Consider the following 19,987-nt stretch of genomic DNA (forward strand, 5'->3'; position numbering starts at 1 on the left):
ATCCCTGTGAATTATTCAGACAAAGCCGAGTGCCTGTGGGTTTGAATGCTCCCGCTAGGTGAAGTTTCTACCACATATAAAACTCAGTAGGAAGAAAAGACTCTTCATTAACAACCAATGAGTCTGCTGGATACTGCATCCTCAGGTAGTCGTGGGAGGGGAAAGATCAGGGAAAGAAAAACAGAACGAGACAAGAGAGAGCGTTGGAAGTGGCTGACTGTGACGAAGAAAGGATGAGATTGATTGTTCTATTTTTTATAATTCACTGAAAAGCGATATGCACGGGCACACAAATAAAAATGTCTTACATGGCCTACTTAATAGTTTTATGAACTGGAATAAGAACTGAAACAACACCCATTTGGAGACGAAGATAATGCTTTTTACCCTGCATGGGAATATACTACGATGGATGTGCGAAATTAAGTCCCTCTATTAAATGTGGTCAGGGTCGTGATCTCTGTGTTCCAGCTTGGATTATAAAGCGGCCTGAACTCCACTGACCTTCATTGCCATAGCAACAGAGACTTCGACCCTCCCAGGAGTCCCAGCGTTTCGTTGCTTATTATTATCCCTCTGTTTCACTCCCAGGTGATTCTCTCTGCTCATGTATTATCTTATTATCTTCTCTAAAAAGACGGATTTACCTTTCCGGAGCAATTATTTCTAATATTGCAGTCTTGATTTTACACTCCTTTGGGTGGTTCCTTTTCACATTCAGTGAACAATGTATGCATTTTAGAACTGTCTTACATTTAAAAAGATTAAGTGATTTCTATTGAAGTACTCTACGTATTCAGCACCCTCCCTTCCATGGGGGAACTGTTATTTTACCTAGTCAACTTATTTAAGAGGAATCCAACCCCTCCTTCCTTATTTTCAGCATTGTTAAACATAGAGCCAAACAGAAACTCTAAAATAGTAGTTTGTCTGAGTTTCCTGGTTACCTGTTCATGAATTGTGCAGCGTGAGTGACCCGGTTGGTGCTCCATTACTCAGTCCTACGTGACATTGCAGGCATCATTTATTAATGCCTGCCGAATGGGCTTGGTTTCAATGTCCACCAGTGGCTGAACTTCTGAAACTGATCAAGGGGCCATTATTCTACCACAGGCTTCAAGGCATGATGCACCTCCTGTGCACAGACAAAGGAAATCACAGATCAAAATATCTACCATTAGGCCATTAGAGGAGAGAGTGGCGGAAATAAAGAGAATGGATTTTGCACAACAATTTGTTGATTCAGAATGTTTTTTTGAAGGCACATCAACTGAATCTGTGAGTAGAGTGCTCCATTTTGTACACGCTCTACGCACTGTGACAACAACTTCTAAAGGTGTTGCTGAAAGTTTTTGTTAGGAATGCAGATTACCCAAGAAGTGACTAAAGTGATGCCCATTATGAAGCACTCCAACAGCTGTAGAGATGTTACAATTCATTCATCATCCTCAGTCACGGCAACTTTGGAGAGATCATTTGACTTTACAAATTCATCTGATTATTTTTCACTGAAATGATGATAACAGAACTTCAGTAGTGAAGGTAAAATGCTGAGTAGGACATGTCTTACTGCTGTAATCATGTTGAAGTGACACTTGTTGAGTTTGTGGGCAATGCTTACCATTTTTCAAACGCACCTCTGCAATCCATCAAGAGGGACATGACTGAGATTAACTTGGCTCTGATCCTGTAGACCACATATACATCAGTCCAGTCTGGGATAGAGCTGTTTCTAAATATACAGCCAGGGGTGCTTGCTCTCTGCTAATGGACTGTTGGTCCAATAAATCCATACTCGTATGGAAACACTAATACCTTTCAAACACACCATTGTTGTCAGAGGCTTCTCTTTGAGGCCAAGTTATCTCTCTTTCATTCTATCTCTCAATGGTACTGTATTCGACAACATGAATGCAGACATCCCAAGTCTCCCGGAAGGTCCGGGTCCTAACCCTAACCCTAACCCTAACCCAGCACCGGTAAGTGCTTTTTTGATGAGGTTAAGTGAGCTGGCTCCACTATGGCTTCATTTCTGTTTTATTTAGATGATGGAAGCATTAGTGGTGTTGTGTTTTGTTAGTTGATTTTTCCCTCCAAGCTCACAGACGTCACTGTTGGTGAGTCTGCAATGTGTTCATGCATAGTTCATGGTATATACTGTGCTGTGACTGTGCACACGCACATGTGCACGCACACACATTAAGCTTGGTGGTAACTGGGGGGAAATTAGGAAGGAAAAAAAGAGAGGCTTTGAATAATGGATGTGAAGATCCATGTTGCATGGCAGACAAGCCTTTGAAGTGACATAACTGACTGCTGCAGCTTCCATAGCTTCATTCATTCTACAGAGTTAGAATACAGAGAGAGAGAGAGAGAGAGAGAGAGAGAGAGAGAGAGAGAGAGAGAGAGAGAGAGAGAGAGAGAGAGAGAGAGAGAGAGAGAGAGAGAGAGAGAGAGAGAGAGAAAAAGAGAGATAGAGAGAGTGCCTCGGAGGGAGACGGAAAGAAAGAGGTGGAGAGAGAGTGAGCGTGAGAAGAAGAAAGAGAGAGTGAATGAGGAAGGGAGAGAGAGAGGCAAGGGCTGGGGTAACAAGCTGTAGCATCACCCATTCACCATGTTTTGCCACATGTGACTTTGTGTTGCAAAGAAAAAGGAAACAGTAAAACTGGGGGGAAAACTGAAGGCAAAAAAGGCCTGTATGAGCCAGAGGAAGTCAGGAAAGAGCAAATCGTATTTATTTTACAGTACAGACGTTGCCTTGCACATAATTGCACAACAAGACGTTATAAGGCATATGCTGCCTTATGACCCCAGTGAACCTGGTCTCTTTATTGCCCGTTGTCATGTAATTCCTCGTCATCCCAAGCATTCTGACTCTATATTCTATCTTTCAAAATCTGCTGACGTCTTGAAATCAAACCAATTTCATGGTTTTGAGAGCACTAATGTAAACTAGACACATCTGCCTCTGTGTCTCGCTGACATACAATTTGTTTCTTAGTTGCCTTACTCTGGATATACAGTAGAACACAGTGTATGAGGCAGACATGAGACATCCACTCATCCTAACCGTTGCATCACATGAGAACGTGTGATAACTTGTGTTTCAGTACGTACCGTGTTTGGAACGGTCATGTTCATATCTGTCAAACATTTTCTTTGATAGGACCATACCGTTTTTAATGAGGAATGCATATTTATTTTATGCTGTGTTTTAGCTGATTCTCCCAAGTCGATTACTTAGCATAAAACAGTGGGTCCATGACCACTCGTATTACTGGAAATGCTTCTCTCTATGAGTCCTTTCAAGGCTGAAATTCTCCCTCTGTGCTCCTTTCCAGCCACCGGACCAAGTCTTCAGGCTGGCCTCCCCCCTCTGGGACCTGGAGTGCCTCCCAGGGACCCCCCAATGGATGGGACATGGGCTCCAATAGAGAGGGGCGAGACTGCTACATCAAGTAAGTAATATCTTTCTCTTACTCTCTCTCTCCTCCTCCTCCTCTTCCTCCTCTTCCTCCTCCCCCTCCTCCTCCTCCTCCGCCTCCTCCTCCTCCTCCTCCCCCTCCTCCTCCTCCGCCTCTTCTTCCTCCTCCTCCTCCTCCTCCTCCTCCGCCTCTTCTTCCTCCTCCTCCTCCTCCTCCTCCTCCGCCTCTTCTTCCTCCTCCTCCTCCTCTTCCTCCTCCTCCTCCTATCCTCATCCTCTTCGTCCCCCAGATGTTTCACAATCTTTGGCAACCTGTGATTATTCCAGCCACGTCACAGCCTCTGCACTCCTCTGTCTCCATATGTGCATTCAGAATGCTGATTCTCTTTCTTCCACTGCTGCGCACACACACACACACACACACGCTGCCCCTACTCTCTCTCCCTCTCACACACGCTCACAGATACCCTAGTCAGACTCAGACACGAACCGGGCAGAGTGCTGAGAAGCGCGGAGGTAAAGCTTGTAATGAGTGTGGGAGAGTCCCTGCCGATATAGAATTCACCTGCGTAGGGTCTAGCTGGGATCTAACTGAGGGTGCATGTAGCTGCGAAGATGGAGGGGTGCAGTCTTATCAGCATAATCGATCCACAGGCAGTGGTGGATTTCTGAGGAGGACTACAGGTAAATATGCTCTCTCTCTCTCTCTCTCTCTCTCTCTCTCTCTCTCTCTCTCTCTCTCACTCTCGCTCTGTCTCTCAGTTTTTCTCTCGCTCTCTCTCTCGCGCTCTCTCTCTCTATCTTTCCTCTGTCCCTCTCTCTTTTCTACATTTCCCTCTCAATTTCCTCTCGGTCCTTTGATGTGAGTGTGTTATTCTAGAGTTAGCGTAACAAGTGAGTGGATGTTACATCTCCTGTTCTCTGTAGGAGGATACGGATGTTGCCTCTCTCTTTCTCTCTCTGTTTCTGTTTTTGGTTCTTTCTCATAAACGATAAGAAGACGAGCGAATTCAGACCGTGTCTAAAAATATTGCCCCCGCATCTGCATCTGTGCTTCAGCATATGCTGCACTCACACTGTCCTTTCCCTCTGTGTGCATAAGATTCTCTGTGCTTCCGTGTGGTTTCAACTCGATGGACTACTTTGGAGCATTAAACGACCGCGGCTGCACGTAATGCACAGATTCCTGCTGCCGGCTTTCACAGCACAGTCGCTGTCTTGTGGGCAACCATGTTTGTATTATGCATGGAGGGAGGAACTGCAGGAAACTTGTCACACGCGGGTTTGCGACTTGCATGGCGTGATGTCAGAGAGGTTACATAAGAGGAGAGGCGCACCCGAGGAGCTGGATGCCCGGCTGAGGCTGATCATGGAGGCTGGTCCAGCTCCAGCTCTGACTGCTCTGCGTTTAAACAGGACTCATAAATAATGTGGTGCCTGTGTGTGTCTGTCAGCAGCGATACGTCAGGAGGCTTCAAGGCCTCGGCATCTTCATGCCAAGTTGGGGTATTAACCACAGGTACTGTCTGAGTGAACAGGAATTCATCCATAAATCATGTGTTATACCAGTTAATAAACTGTAACATACAACAAATATCATAATCAGTTTAAGGAGCTGTTGTGCAAATGACCGGTTGTCATTTCTGGTCATCTGGTAATCTGGTCATCTGTCATTTCGTTAGATATTTCTTAAACATGAGAAGAGGCGTTTGCAGAGATTGCTCTTTCCCCAAATATTTCTGTATCAAAAGAAAAACATTTAGCTATTTGTAGCAATTTATTATTCAAGCTCATCAGCTGAGCAGGGAATGGTTCTGCCAAACCAAAGATGTCAGATCCAATTCGATGATGTCAGGGATGATATGTGTTGTTGTCACTGTCATTGTGACTACTTATGGTCCCATGCCGTCAGTCCTGCTCATCTGGTGGGACCACAGTGTTTCTGAGAGATGCGGGCTGGTTTGGGGCTGCATTAGCAGCTAATAGGGATGATTAGGGACCATTAGACGCAGGGCTGTCAGCACTTTGGGAGGGAGGCCATCTTTAGCAGGTGGCCGTGGTAGGAGATGAGACAGCATACTTCCTGGATGCACAGGGCCATATGGTTTACACTGCGCACAATCTGTCGCATTGCCATGTTAATGCAAAAAACAGTCGACTTACCCGACCCAAAGTGCATTTGTCTCCGTCACACATTTGATGTTACCTGATGCAGTGCGCTATGACTGTAATCAGAAACCAAAGTAAATACGACCACACATCATGAGATGAGTAAGTGTGCCTCTAGGAGGAACAATGTGTTTTGTGGGTCATTGTATACTTGTCGAGAGATGTCAAGGCTATCCCTTCCCTGGCTCCTTGTGCCTTGAAAGATTAATTATGGGTTTTCACTGGAAAAGGGAACATGTGTCAGGAATGGCAGTGAATTACACACTGCCTGGGCATACAGGCCTGCCCACAGCTCTAATTAAACAGTGTGGCACCATGGGGAGCTGCCTCTGCCCCTGCCTTTACCTCGTTCTCTGCCTCGGTCTCTGCCCCTGCTGCTACCTTAGTCTCTGCCCCTGCCTCTACCTTGGTCTCTGTCTCTGCCCTTGCCTCTAACTCAGTCTCTGCCCCTGCCTTTACATTGGTCTCTGCCACTGCCTCTGCCCCTGCCTCTAACTCAGTCTCTTTCCCTGCCTCTACCTCTGTCTCTGCCCCACCCCCTGCATTGACTGCTGCCATTCCTGTACCAGGCAAAAGAGTAGAACAATTATACAAATGAACAAAATAGGGAAAGGTATAACTTGGAATTACATTTTTTGGCTTCTTTTTCCCCCCATGGAGCATTGGTAATGGAATCCAGCTGCTTAATTGAAACAAACGGGCCCTGGGTGAAATGAGCATTGAGGCTGACCAGTGTTGATTTCCATTAGGGTATAAATTACAGGGTTGCCAAGGTCCAGCAGCATCATAAGTCAGACTTGCCTGCTGCATCGTGTCTCTGGCTTGGAACAGGCCTAATCACCACCTTCCTACACTCTGTGAGAGAAGTCACAACCTTCTTGGCTCCTTCTCCTGTTCCTAATGAACCCCATGGATGAATTATAATACAATAAGCATTCAAGTGAGCTTCTAATTAACTGTTAATTGGTCAAGTCTGTAGTACTGGTGTAATAAAATGTGTTAAAATGTGGATTGTTCTTCAGATATTTTTGGTGAAGCTGAATGTGTGGATCTGTTGCAGAAACATACAATGGTAGCTTGATTGTCATCGCCTACACATTCTATTTTGAGGCTTCTCACTAGTTGGTTACTTCAGACTAAATACTCCTTTTTCGCTTTCACTGTCTTAGACATGGAAAAACATCCTGTGACGCCATACCAATAAACAACATGACATTTACTAAAGTAAATGTTTTAGTACTGTATAATGGCAGAATCTGGGCAAAAGCCACAGTTGTATTTTATATTCTGAAGGTTCAGTGTAATGCTTAGTACAGAATGTTATTGTGAATACCTTTTTATCACAATGTGGATATTGACTCGATGTAAAAGATGTACTACAAGATAGATGTGCGGACCAATATAATATAATGACTATAATCTCTCAGCTAATATGTTCATCTCTGTCTCTCTATCTTTCCCTCCCTCTGCTTCTTTCTCTCTCTCTCCCTCTCTGCCTCCCTCTCTTCCCCTCTCTCTACTTCTTTCTCTCTCTCTCCCTCTCTGCCTCCCTCTCTTCCCCTCTCTCTACTTCTTTCTCTCTCTCTCCCTCTCTGCCTCCCTCTCTTCCCCTCTCTCTACTTCTTTCTCTCTCTCTCCCTCTCTGCCTCCCTCTCTTCCCCTCTCTCTACTTCTTTCTCTCTCTCCCTCTCTGCCTCCCTCTCTTCCCCTCTCTCTACTTCTTTCTCTCTCTCTCCCTCTCTGCCTCCCTCTCTTCCCCTCTCTCTACTTCTTTCTCTCTCTCCCTCTCTGCCTCCCTCTCTTCCCCTCTCTCTACTTCTTTCTCTCTCTCTCCCTCTCTGCCTCCCTCTCTTCCCCTCTCTCTACTTCTTTCTCTCTCTCCCTCTCTGCCTCCCTCTCTTCCCCTCTCTCTACTTCTTTCTCTCTCTCTCCCTCTCTGCCTCCCTCTCTTCCCCTCTCTCTACTTCTTTCTCTCTCTCTCCCTCTCTGCCTCCCTCTCTTCCCCTCTCTCTACTTATTTCTCTCTCTCTCCCTCCCTCTCTGCCTCCCTCTCTTCCCCTCTCTCTACTTCTTTCTCTCTCTCTCCCTCTCTGCCTCCCTCTCTTCCCCTCTCTCTACTTCTTTCTCTCTCTCTCCCTCTCTGCCTCCCTCTCTTCCCCTCTCTCTACTTCTTTCTCTCTCTCTCCCTCTCTGCCTCCCTCTCTTCCCCTCTCTCTACTTCTTTCTCTCTCTCTCCCTCTCTGCCTCCCTCTCTTCCCCTCTCTCTACTTCTTTCTCTCTCTCTCCCTCTCTGCCTCCCTCTCTTCCCCTCTCTCTACTTCTTTCTCTCTCTCTCCCTCTCTGCCTCCCTCTCTTCCCCTCTCTCTACTTCTTTCTCTCTCTCTCCCTCTCTGCCTCCCTCTCTTCCCCTCTCTCTACTTCTTTCTCTCTCTCTCCCTCTCTGCCTCCCTCTCTTCCCCTCTCTCTACTTCTTTCTCTCTCTCTCCCTCTCTGCCTCCCTCTCTTCCCCTCTCTCTACTTCTTTCTCTCTCTCTCCCTCTCTGCCTCCCTCTCTTCCCCTCTCTCTACTTCTTTCTCTCTCTCCCTCTCTGCGTCGCTCTCTCTTTCTCCTCTCATGTGAAGCCACGTGTCTCAGAGCAGTTCCCTGGAGGAGGTCCGTCTGGACTCTGACAGGTTTGTTCCTCCGGCCCCCCGGAAGGTGGAGATGAGACGGGACCCAGTGCTGGGCTTTGGCTTCGTAGCAGGCAGTGAGAAACCAGTGGTGGTCCGCTCAGTCACTCCAGGTAAAGCATGACAGAAGCTCCCAATGAACCTCATTATGTCATTACTCACCGTATCAACAAGCCCAAATGTACCAATGGGTACACAGGATAATGAAAGAGAGGTACTACGAGGTGAAAACAAACAACAGAGGCTGTATTGTAGTGATGCATCCAGATTTTTAAGAGGGCTAAATGAATGAGCCACCTTTTACCCCACAGTATGTACTGGAAAACAGCATATCCATAAAATCAAGAATTATAGCTTGATCTTGTACCATTAATCCCACTTAACCCCTCTCCCATGTGTGTGCTGGCAGGGGGCCCGTCTGAGGGGAGGCTGGTCCCGGGAGACGAGATCATTATGATTAACGACGAGGCTGTCGGCTCGGCCCCCAGAGAAAGGGTCATCGACCTCGTCAGGTATGGGGGAGCTCCCAGCCTCCGGCCCACAGTAGAAGACTGGAGGGGCCTTCAGTTGGTAGATTGGCTGTGCTGTAATTGTCCAGTGTCTGTTGTCATGGTGTTTTGTTGCTGCCTCCAAGCAAATGCCTGACATTCTGTATTTCCAAGGTGAATTCTTAAAAAAGAATTTATGGGTTGCAATAAATAACAGTATTTAGATATTTATTGACCTACTACCAATTTTCACCCATTAAGGACTGTGCTAACGTCCTTATAGTTGCATGTTTAATATAACGATGATAATTGAAAGTAAACATTCATACAGCAGGCCTAAAGGCTGTTGAGGCTTTGATTGCCCTATTTGTCTCTGAACTGTGTGAAGGATGACAATCTCATGGTAACAACGGCCCTTCTTGCCAACCTCTACACCATCCAGGTCATACAGCTGTACAGTCTGAGCCGGTAGCAAAAGTTTTTTCTCGTCAAAAGCCCTGTGAGATTGATGTGCTTGACTTGGTTGAGTGACCGCCTGAGAGGCCATCAGAGTCCTCGTATGACCTGGGCTGCAGTTTTACAGTAGATTAGTGCTGTGAAATATGCCGATACGCAAGCCGGTTTGTCACAGCTCTTTCAGCCTCCACCAGGCTTTGTCTGCAGTGAAATACTATGATTTTACAAAGATGAGGAAAAGCCAGCTGTGCCAGGCATGGCTGACACAGATTGGTTCTGGTTTTTTCTAGGCCGTATTTGTGGGTTCCTTCTAACAGCAATGAGCGGCCCTCCATTATGGAAGCTATGCTCCTCTGAAAACTGTCCTTGGTTATTTAACATCCTCTTCACGTCGATGTGACAATTGAGCTTTAAATATTTTATGACGTTTTGTCAGTGAGTGTGTCTTAATGGTTATGTGTGTGTGTGTGTGTGTCCTGTCCTGTAGGAGCTGCAAGCAGTCCATCCTGTTGACAGTTGTTCAGCCGTATCCAGTAAGTCTCGCCATCTTCAAAGGTTTCATACACTACAAACGCTTCATAGTAACCCCAGAGGAAAACCCTTCAACTGGCTGCTTGTGTGTGGATCTGATTACGTTGTTGACTTTGTGATTGCAAGAAATGAATTATGGCCATATGTTTCTGCAAGCCCTGTAAGTAAGGGTAGAACTGTAGTATTACCCTGGCTAACTGAGAGAAACTACAGTACAAACACCAAACTTCTCATTTCAAGAACCTACTTCACTCATAAAACAATGCCATTAATTGCACCCATTTGGGCAATTACTTCATAATATGTGCAATTGAGAGTAGTCATACCAATTACACCCTTTCATCATTAATTGACTTTAATCATGTTTCTCAGAATTATGTATGTGTGCCAGGGGGAATAGCCTGATGAGCTGTGATGGTATTCTGCTGGAACGGCCCTCATGGAGAAATAGTTAGCAGAAAGAAGGGCTGCGTGTAAAACAACACACGGGGTTTGGAGTCGCTCCTATAATCCGCTCCTATAATGGAGTCAGGTGGCTGAGCGGTGAGGGAATCGGGCTAGTAATCCGAAGGTTGCCAGTTCGATTCCCGGTCATGCCAACTGACGTTGACTGTACTTGCCTCGGGGGGAATGTCCCTGTACTTACTGTAAGTCGCTCTGGATAAGAGCGTCTGCTAAATGACTAAATGTAAATGTAATCCAGCCTGGAATTGTTCTCATTTATCAGACATGGTCGTGACGAAGACAAATCCACCAGCGAGGTGTCCTTCCTCTCACTGCTCGTCCCACTATGTCTTCAATCACATTAATACTTTCGATAAAAGTGTCTGCTAAATGACTAAATGTAATACAGGGTTGATGATTCTCATTCTAATGAGAATTGCTATACTAAAGGGCAGAAAGGTGGCCTTGCAAGTTTTATAGGATGGCATTCATAAATGGACCACTGAGGACTCACTGACGTGTCTGAAGGGGAACTGCAGAACTGTTGCCAACTGTCTTTTCTTTTTATCCTCTCTGCTCTTAAAGTCACCCAAATCTGCGTTCATCAGTGCAGCTAAAAAGGCCAAGTTAAAGTCTAATCCAGTCAAAGTCCGCTTTGCTGAAGAGGTTATCATCAACGGCCAGGTCCCAGTAAGTAGAACAAGCAACACTCCATCTTAGACATTGGTTTCAGGTCATGCTAGATTCTGAGGCAATCAACGTTTAAGACCATTTGACCATTTTCCGTGCCGGAATAGGAATGAAATAATTTCCATACTATAATAGAGCTGTTTGTACTTAAGTCTCTTTTAAATCATTTCAGCAGTATGAGAATGTTCCCCTTGACTGGCCAAACACAATCTGTGACCCATGTAGGTGGATATTGAAAACAGTAACTGATAAGCTTCATTTTCATCCCACTCAGGAAACTGTGAAGGACAATTCACTGCTTTTCATGCCAAATGTTCTCAAGGTGTATCTGGAGAACGGACAGACAAAGTCCTTTAAATTTGACAGTAACACGTCCATCAAGGTGGGTGCAAGTCCTGTATGGTACTAAAAACATCTCAAGAGCTATTATATATCAAGAAAACTAACTCTCCATAATTCATAGTAGTATATTTTCCACATATACAGTACCAGTCAAAAGTTTGGTTATGTAAGGTTCTGTTCATCAGAGTGGCATAAAGTAGCCTATTATCTTTATTTAATTATGACTCTATAATTGTCTAAAAGTGCATTCACAAAGCACTCGCACACTTTCACATCAGCTTGAGTTTAATTAGCTGTGGTGGATACAGAAGTAGGCCACAGCATTTCCTCTGGTGTTGAGAAAAACCTTCTAAATGTGTACATTGCTGAAAGATTATAACAAGGTTGATGATTCCATCTTTTTCATTAGTTTGTGTGTGCAATTTTAGAATGTTTAGTTTTTGTCATTTAACTTGTCCACTGATTTTGCATGTGGATGGATTGCACATTTCTGCCTGCAATACTGCACCATATAATAATTATTGGTATTCACGTGGCAGGGCTTGCACATGAGGTCTGCACAGCATGTACTAGGCATGATTAATTAACAAGGAATGTGTCTTTTTAAAAGGATGTCATCTTGACTCTGCAAGAGAAGTTATCCATTAAGAGCATCGAGCACTTTTCTCTGATGCTGGAGCACAGGTCTGAGGGCACGGCCAGCAAGCTTATGCTGCTACACGAACAGGAGATGCTAACTCAGGTGAGCTCCAAGAATCGCAAGCACCGATTCATAGAATATTGCCTCATCATTCAGTTAGTGTGAAGGCGCTGTATGAGGCTTGTGTTCACAGTAGAGCGTGCCAGATTAAATGAGAGCGGGAACAGAGGGTTGTGAAGTTGAACAGCATGTAGGCCCTCTTATTACATCACGGCGGGCTAGCGCTACACTGTAGGTGGTAATGATTCAGACTGTGTCAATGCACATTTTCTCACCTCCTAACCAATGTTCAGGTAAATGGGGCTCATTATCATCCGCTATTGATCATAGCTGGTCCATGATTAAGATCATGTGTTTTAACCTTAGAGTGAAGCTGTTCTGAAGTGAACAACCTGAATATCTGGGGTCACGTTTGCACACGTCACCTTTACACAACCAAATCAGTTCAAGTTTTCAGTGAATTATTCATGCTAAGGTCTACTTAATAGCCTGCTATTGAGTCATCCCATGTACTTGTCTTGTGTCCCAGGTTACACAGAGACCGGGTTCACACAAGATGAAATGCTTTTTCCGCATAAGCTTCGTCCCAAAGGACCCGGTGGACCTGCTCAGGAGAGATGCTGTGGCGTTTGAATACCTCTATGTTCAGGTGATTACCAGCTGCCAGTACACCACAGAGTTATGTGCTCCCAAAGATGTGTTTTACTTAATTACGTTTGCTTGATTTGCCTTCAATTTACCAAGTGAATCTCAACTGCGTTTTTAGGAAACCCCTCTCGAAGACACATAACCGTAAAAACATTAGAAACGTTTACATCGTTGTCTTGTCAAAATACAAGTACAAAATACAAATACAAAATACTATTCAGATTTTCTCATTTGGAAATAGTTCTGAAATATAAATGGTGAAAAATAAAGGTACACTGTCAGGAGCTGGATAATAACTGGAGTCAGCCCACTGACCCCCCTCCCCTTCATCTGCCCCTCCAGAGCTGTAACGATGTAGTGTTGGAGAGATTTGGCTCGGAGCTGAAATACGACACGGCTCTGCGTCTGGCTGCTCTGCAGATGTACATCCTCACCATCAACACCAAGCAGTCCCAGAAAGTCTCCCTCAAGTACATTGAGTGAGTAGATGGGATTTCACACTGCGCCTTCGCAGTCCAGGTCGAGACAGGTTTGATTTGATGGCCGGTCTCCTAGCTGCTGTAGTTTACACCATCAGGCATCAGGCAGCTGAATCTCCTCCTTTGTCAGGTCCTTCTACTCGGCTTGGCTGAGAGCTTCATGGAGGAGTGGGTGTTCTTCCTTCTTACTGGGGCCATGTAGACCTCACAGTTTATTTCTTTGATTAACTGTCAGTCGGGTGATTAGTCCATAGATGAATACAGAACAGCTGCTGAGCATTTGTTTAGATTCTGATGACTGTATCATAAATACCGTAATTAATATAGATATTGATTTTCTTGACTCCCCGTCCGGTAATCAATACACATGCTACGTATGAGGTAATACATTTTATAATGAACAGGAATGATGACTCATGGCCACTAGTCTCTGTATAGATTTACGGAAGGTTTACATTTACATTACATTTACATTTAGTCATTTAGCAGATGCTCTTATCCAGGGCGACTTACAGTAAGTACAGGGACATTCCCCCCGAGGCAAGTAGGGTGAAGTGCTTTTCCCAAGGGCACAACGTAATTTTGCATGGCCGGGAATTGAACTGGCAACCTTCAGATTACTAGCCCGATTCCCTAACCGCTCAGCCATCTGACTCTTCTGAGGTCTTCTTTTGGTACTTGAGGACTTGAGTATTTTGACTTATGTGTCTCCAGGAAGGAGTGGGGTCTGGCTTTGTTCCTGCCTCCTGCAGTGCTGTCCAGCATGAAGGAGAAGAACATCAAGAAAGCACTCACACACATTCTGAAAACCAACCAGAACTTGGTGCCTCCTGGTAAAAAGGTACAGTGGATTCTTCTCTTGTTCTACCACCCTTTAACCAGTGAATTGTTGTGGGATATGCTGCCACCTAGTGGAGGACCAACCTGCTTTTAAAAGACACCTTTGTTCAGCAATGTCATGATTTGTTACATTGTCCCAAAACAGTTAGTAATACATAAAATATTCTATCAGGATTACACAGCAAACAATGTTACTCTTGCTATCCCCTGTGTCACATTTCATGTAATGTCAGTGTATTTCCTCCCCCAGTTGACGGCATTGCAGGCAAAAGTGCACTATCTGAAGTATCTCAGTGACTTGAGACTGTATGGAGGCCGGGTGTTTAAATCCGTTCTACTGGTAAGTCAATTCTCTGACTTACTACAAATCAATAATGACAGTAAATCTGGCCAGAATTGACTCATTCACATGCCAATGAGAGACTTTTTTTGTTCTCCTAAAATGGCTCCCTGTGCTCTGCCACTGCAGCAAGGTGAGAAACACACCGAGGTGACCCTGCTGGTCGGGCCCAGGTATGGCATCAGCCATGTCATCAACACCAAGACCAACCTGGTGGCACTGCTGGCAGACTTCAGCCACGTCAACCGGATCGAGATGTACACCGAGGACGAGAAGAACGTCCGGGTGGAGCTCCACGTTCTGGATGTGAAGGTCAGAACGCCCAGCCCAGTCACAAGATTTGTATGCAGTGGCTGTTGATTGTTTGGCAGATGTATTTAGTATGTGTAGAAGACTAATTAGATGATCACTAAGTATGCAGTCTTGTTTTGGCACTTGGTTTAATATCTCTCCACAGTCCATTCCCATTCAGTGTGTGTTTATTGTAGTCTCCCTTATCTGCTTGTTTCACAGCCCATCACCCTGTTAATGGAGTCGGTCGATGCAATGAATCTTGCCTGCCTGACTGCTGGCTACTACAGATTACTGGTGGACTCTCGTCGTTCAATCTTTAACATGGCCAAAAGCAACACAGGAAACGCAGATTTCGGTGAGCAAAAAAAGCCCACCACATTTCACAATTATACTGTTCCAGGAAATGGTCAAACCAACTCTTTGTGTTTCCTCTTTCCAGGTCACGAGGCGAGAATAAAGCAGAACTACCAGGCCATAGAGTGGACGTACAGCACTCCGTGCGAGGACCACAGCAACCAGCGGTACGCTCGTGAGCTACAGGACAGAGACTGTGAGTTCATGGAGCATGGGAGAAGTGAGAGTGACGTTCCTCCCGTCTACATCACGGAGATCCACCAGCCCCAGCAGAGCCTGCACATGGCAGAGAGAGCGGAGAGGTGCAGCCGAGGACCTCACCAGCCTCACCCCCCCCCTTTCCTCAGCGTCCCCAGGGCCAAATCCCAGGACTCCCCCCGCGGCGCCAAGGTCTCCTTCATATTCGGGGAGCCTCCTTTAGACCCCCAAAATCTGGGCTACCAGCGGCTGATGGACAAGAGCCCGGAGATCTTGGACAACCACCGGCACATGTACAAGCGTCTGGAGGAGGATTACAAGATCATGGACCCCATCATGGAGGCGGACAGCTATCAGTACGGCGCCATCGAGGAGCCGCTGCTGAGAGACATCTGCTACGCCGAGACGACGGACGAGGCCGAGGACGAGGACGAGGTCAGCTGCGAGGAGGACATGATGATGGGAGAGATGGACAGGCCCACTTTTCTGACCCTCTCCGGCTCCAGCGACGACATCATCGACCTGACTTCGCTCCCCCCGCCGCCGGAGGGCAACGACGAGGAGGACAGCGACGTCCTGCTGCACTCCCTCAACCTAGCCATCGCCGCCCCGCCTCCGGGCTTCAGGGACAGCTCTGATGAGGAGGAGCAGCATGGGGCCCAGGGGCCCTCCAGGAGGGGCCAGGGCCCTAGAGATGACATCCCCGTGTCTGTCATAGACTCTGTGCCCAACCCGGGCGAGGAGGGCCCGGAGGGGCCGCTGGACGATGCCATGGTGTCCACCTTACAGGCTCTGGAGGCCCTGGCTGCATCAGAGGATGAGAGTCACCCCCAGTCAGAAAATAGCACAGGTTCTTCTTACACTATTGTAACATTTATTCATTAACACCACACAATGTTCCAGCCATAGCCACTTTTAATTTGTTTGTTGTTGATTTTTCAATAAAATCCCATTTGTTCTATGTTTCCATTTTGTGTCGGTGTTGTTTCATTCATTTGAACATTTTATCATTCATTTTAGAAGCTTTGTTTTGTTGATCATTATGATTGATTTATACATGTATATAATGACAAAGTAGAACTTGAAACACATTCAAGTATTTTGTAGAAACAAAAGCATCACTTTAAAAACTCACTAATAGTATACGTATGCCTACATCCGATCAGATTGGAATGCAACAGTATTTTTACTTCATTTACGAAATTTGTAAAAACAAATGTATCAAACAATGCAAAGATGGAGCTATTTTATATTTTATTTATTTAATCTTGAGGTGCTAGACGTTGTTAATGAGCTGTCTGTCTCTGTGGCACACAGGTGTAGAAATATCCCGGGTCTTTAGCCCAGAGTCCTCCTCAGACTCCGGCAACGAGACCAACTCCTCCGAGATGACGGAGAGCTCCGAGCTGGCCGCCGCTCACAAGCTCTCCGAGAGCCACCTGAGGATGTACGTGGCCACTGTGGAGGGCTACCAGACCCTGACCGAGGAGAAGACCGAGTTCCCCGTAACCCCCTGCGAGGGCGGGGCGGCCCTGGAGACCCAGGATGACGAGGCCAGGTCCTCAGCTGGGTCCTCCTCCCAGATCCTCCACCCGGACGGGGGAGAAATGGAGCCTGAGACCATGGAGACCAAATCCCTGACTGACTACTTCAGTAAGATGCACGTGGGCTCCGTGATGAGCAGACAGCCAGGGAAGATGAGAGAGGAGGAGAGCAGGAGTCAGGGCGATGTTGCTGATAAATGTCACGCCAACACCCAGGAGCCGAATAGAGAGGAGCTGCCGCATCTGGTGGGGAAGTTGAACGCGTTCACCGTCCGAGATTCTCAGTACATGAACCAGTTGGACTTAGGTCGAACTCCATTTCGAGAGAGGCATCAAAAATGGCAGCAGCGGTCGCCTGGGAACAAAATGGCGGACAATCTCTCTCCGGATTGCGTGAGTGACTCACAGGCCTCCCACGCTGACGGGGCAGCAATGAAGGGAGACCAGCAGGACTCTGATGAGAGAAGCCAGCAGTTCGACGCTCGTTTACGCTCGCCTGCCAAAGACCCCCAGAGCGCAGAGGACGCCAATCTACAGCAGCGTAACGAGCAACAGCAGCTAAGCAGGATGTCAGCAACAGAGCAGGATGTCACCAGACAGTACGAGTACCACCTGGCTAAGCGCATGTCTTCCCTCCAGAGTGAAGGCATTCACTCTCTCCAGAGCTCCCAGTGTTCCTCCATTGATGCTGGGTGCAGCACAGGCAGCAGCAGCTGTGTCACACCCATGGACTCCCCCCTCTGCACAGGGGAGAACCTGCACCTCCTGTCGGAGACCTCCCTCAAGGGCCTGGGCTATGTGTCCGGGGAGGAGAAGGCCTATGGACCCCAGGGACAGGGGCTCCAGGGCAGGGTCAGCCATGCTAACATGGACCCAACCCTGCTGCGCAAGATCCACGCAGCAACCAGTGCTGAGCCTGGGTTTGGCACTGCTAGGGATGGGTGCCACCGGATGCCCAAGATAAAAGAAACCACAGGTACAACTACATAAGGCTGTGCTCCCTTTGATCTCTGGGTGAATGACGCAAATGAATTGGATGCGATGAACCACGTGAACTGTTGAATTATTCGAATTATTAAGCACTTGTGGGTATATAAGATGCAGCACTTAGGATCAAAGGGAAAGACAAAATCAAGGATTTCACTCATGATAAACTTAATACACTTCCATAATCAACAGTATTTTCTAACTTCTTTTCCATATGAGAAATGTATGTGTAGCTACTTGATGATTCACATCAGACTGGAATGTCATCTCTCTTAACACACAGACACTTACTATTTAGATCAGGGAAAAGGCAACGTTGTCAAACTCACGCCAGAGAGATCCTCTAATTATATCATTAAGAATAGACCATTGCCGATCAAAGCTTGTAGAAAGGGAGATGCTTAACAATTCTCTTTGTTTTTCTCCTACCCCTAGTGTAGCTTGCACACAGCTGGAGAAGGCTGGTGGAGAGGATCCATCCTCAGCTCTCTCAAACCAGGTCAATGCCACTACCACCACCACCTCACCAGCATCATTAAACAGTAGCACAGAGCCCCGTGGGCCACAGCTCCAGCCCCAGCCCCGTGGGCCACAGCTCCAGCCCCAGCCCCGTGGGCCACAGCTCCAGCCCCGTGGGCCACAGCTCCAGCCCCAGCCCCGTGGGCCACAGCTCCAGCCCCAGCCCCTTCCAACCGCCCAGGCTTACCCCTCCCGCTTGCCCCCATGTGACCCCAAGGCAGGTGGCCTCAGGAAGTCACTCAGGCTGCTGCGGCGAAGCTGGAGCAGCATGACGATAGGCCCTGGCAGCTTCGAGGTTCTGGTGGAGAAAACCAAAGCCACTCTGAGCGGGAGGAGCGGCCAAGACGCCCGCTCACCTGACCCCCCGAAAACACAAGGGAGAATTTCGGCCAAGAAACTGTCCGAGAGCATGTCCCAGGGCTCTGGGATTTTTCCCACCACAGGCAGTAAGCTCATTAGAGGGGCATCCATCATGCTGCCAGTTTCAAGAGATGCCAAGCAGCTCAGAGCCGTGCCAAGGCCGGACACGGGCACCTGGAGGTGCCGCGGACCGCTCAGCCACTGCTTTCTCAGGAGGAACACCCGGGAGGATGCTGATGGCGAAGATGGAGAAAAAAAGGCCTCACAGGGGCTCTCCTCTGGGGAACAGAAACCTACCTCCAGAGATGAGGAGGCGAAGAGCACAGTCTCACTGCATGTGCCTGGAGGGTCTCACACAGCCGAGCAGCTCGACAGGGCCAGCCTAAGAGGCATGAGCCTCAAAGCCAGGCTTGCCCGAGTGAACTCCATGAAGGGCAAGACCTACAGCCTCCCAAGGGGGTTCCCAGACGCACGGAGAGATGCCCTGGAGATGATTGTTCTGGTGCGCTCCAGCATGGCCCGTGAACACAGCAGCGGGAGGTCAGAGGTCGACGAGATAGACCCGGGGAAGTACAGCCAGCTGCTCTCAGTGGAGGCCAAGGCGCTGGGCAGCGCCTGCAGTCAGATGGCCGTGGTGCACGGCGACCCCGAGGAGCTGCTTCTCAGCCTGACTCACAGCTTCCACACGCTCTGCTGCCTCACGCAGGCCTGCATGTCTCTGCTGGACGGCCCGGGCAGCCCGGCCCAGCAGAGAGCAGTGGGAGCCACGGTGGACGAGCTCGTCATGAACTACGTGTGTCTGCTCCACGCTGCGGAAGCGTCTTGGGACAGCGCCCCTAGTGGCCAAAGTGTGAACACGTTGGCACGTCACTCCGCCACCATGTCTGCCATTGTCAACACTCTAACTTCCTCACTTAAAACACTGTTCAGTAAGTAAACACACGTCCGTCTACACAGTGTCATTAGAGATTTCAAAGCCATACATAGGAGACGAGGGTTCATTCTACCCAACCAATGTGAACTGCTGTGACAAACCTTGCCTTGTGTATATTTTGTTTGATATGTAAAGTAAAATGAATTATATGAATCCGATATGACAATTTTAAAAGAGATTATATTCAGGCCTCAGAGAGGAAAGAAGTGAATTTAAGATGATATCACCCGATGTTACCTGATAGCTATAATTTCAATTAATGATAAACACATTGTGGGTATTATTGTGCAGATGAACCCTGATAAGTGTCTGTCCTTCCCTTATTTGTATTAAATACTCTATGTATAAACATTATTTTACATATTGCACATGACAAAGATATTATAAAAGATGATATTAACAGCTCTAGACAAATCAATGCGCAAGACAAGACATATTATATGATCAAACAATCCACATGACCTCAGTCTTTTGCATTTTCTGAATTCAACATAGTTTTATGAATCCTTTGCACATGATCACTGAGTATGTACTTGTTATTTTTGCCACCACGACTACGTATTAAAAGTTGAAATC

The 19,987-nt window shown here is 47.1% G+C and overlaps 1 protein-coding gene across 6 annotated transcripts in view; it reads left to right on the forward strand.

The window, feature by feature from the left end:
- Positions 1-19,984, forward strand: part of frmpd4 (FERM and PDZ domain containing 4) — a 33,191-nt gene extending 13,207 nt beyond the window's left edge. For 3 of the 6 annotated variants that reach the window (XM_062456714.1, XM_062456715.1, XM_062456716.1), the window contains exons 2-17: positions 3,342-3,458; positions 8,216-8,376; positions 8,673-8,775; positions 9,695-9,740; positions 10,768-10,872; positions 11,147-11,254; positions 11,825-11,956; positions 12,444-12,563; positions 12,905-13,041; positions 13,756-13,882; positions 14,132-14,221; positions 14,351-14,533; positions 14,735-14,870; positions 14,955-15,917; positions 16,385-17,587; positions 18,039-19,984. In XM_062456714.1, the coding sequence (XP_062312698.1) occupies positions 3,342-3,458; positions 8,216-8,376; positions 8,673-8,775; positions 9,695-9,740; positions 10,768-10,872; positions 11,147-11,254; positions 11,825-11,956; positions 12,444-12,563; positions 12,905-13,041; positions 13,756-13,882; positions 14,132-14,221; positions 14,351-14,533; positions 14,735-14,870; positions 14,955-15,917; positions 16,385-17,587; positions 18,039-19,414 (5,107 nt within the window). In that variant the 3' untranslated portion in view covers positions 19,415-19,984. Of the gene's footprint in view, positions 1-3,341; positions 3,459-3,820; positions 4,109-8,215; positions 8,377-8,672; positions 8,776-9,694; positions 9,741-10,767; positions 10,873-11,146; positions 11,255-11,824; positions 11,957-12,443; positions 12,564-12,904; positions 13,042-13,755; positions 13,883-14,131; positions 14,222-14,350; positions 14,534-14,734; positions 14,871-14,954; positions 15,918-16,384; positions 17,588-18,033 lie in introns of those variants that run through there. The other 3 variants (XM_062456717.1, XM_062456719.1, XM_062456718.1) reach the window with 3 other exon arrangements.
- Positions 19,985-19,987: the final 3 nt, after the last annotated feature.

The sequence above is a fragment of the Osmerus eperlanus genome, chromosome 3, assembly GCF_963692335.1.
Source record: "Osmerus eperlanus chromosome 3, fOsmEpe2.1, whole genome shotgun sequence".
NCBI lineage: Eukaryota > Metazoa > Chordata > Actinopteri > Osmeriformes > Osmeridae > Osmerus > Osmerus eperlanus.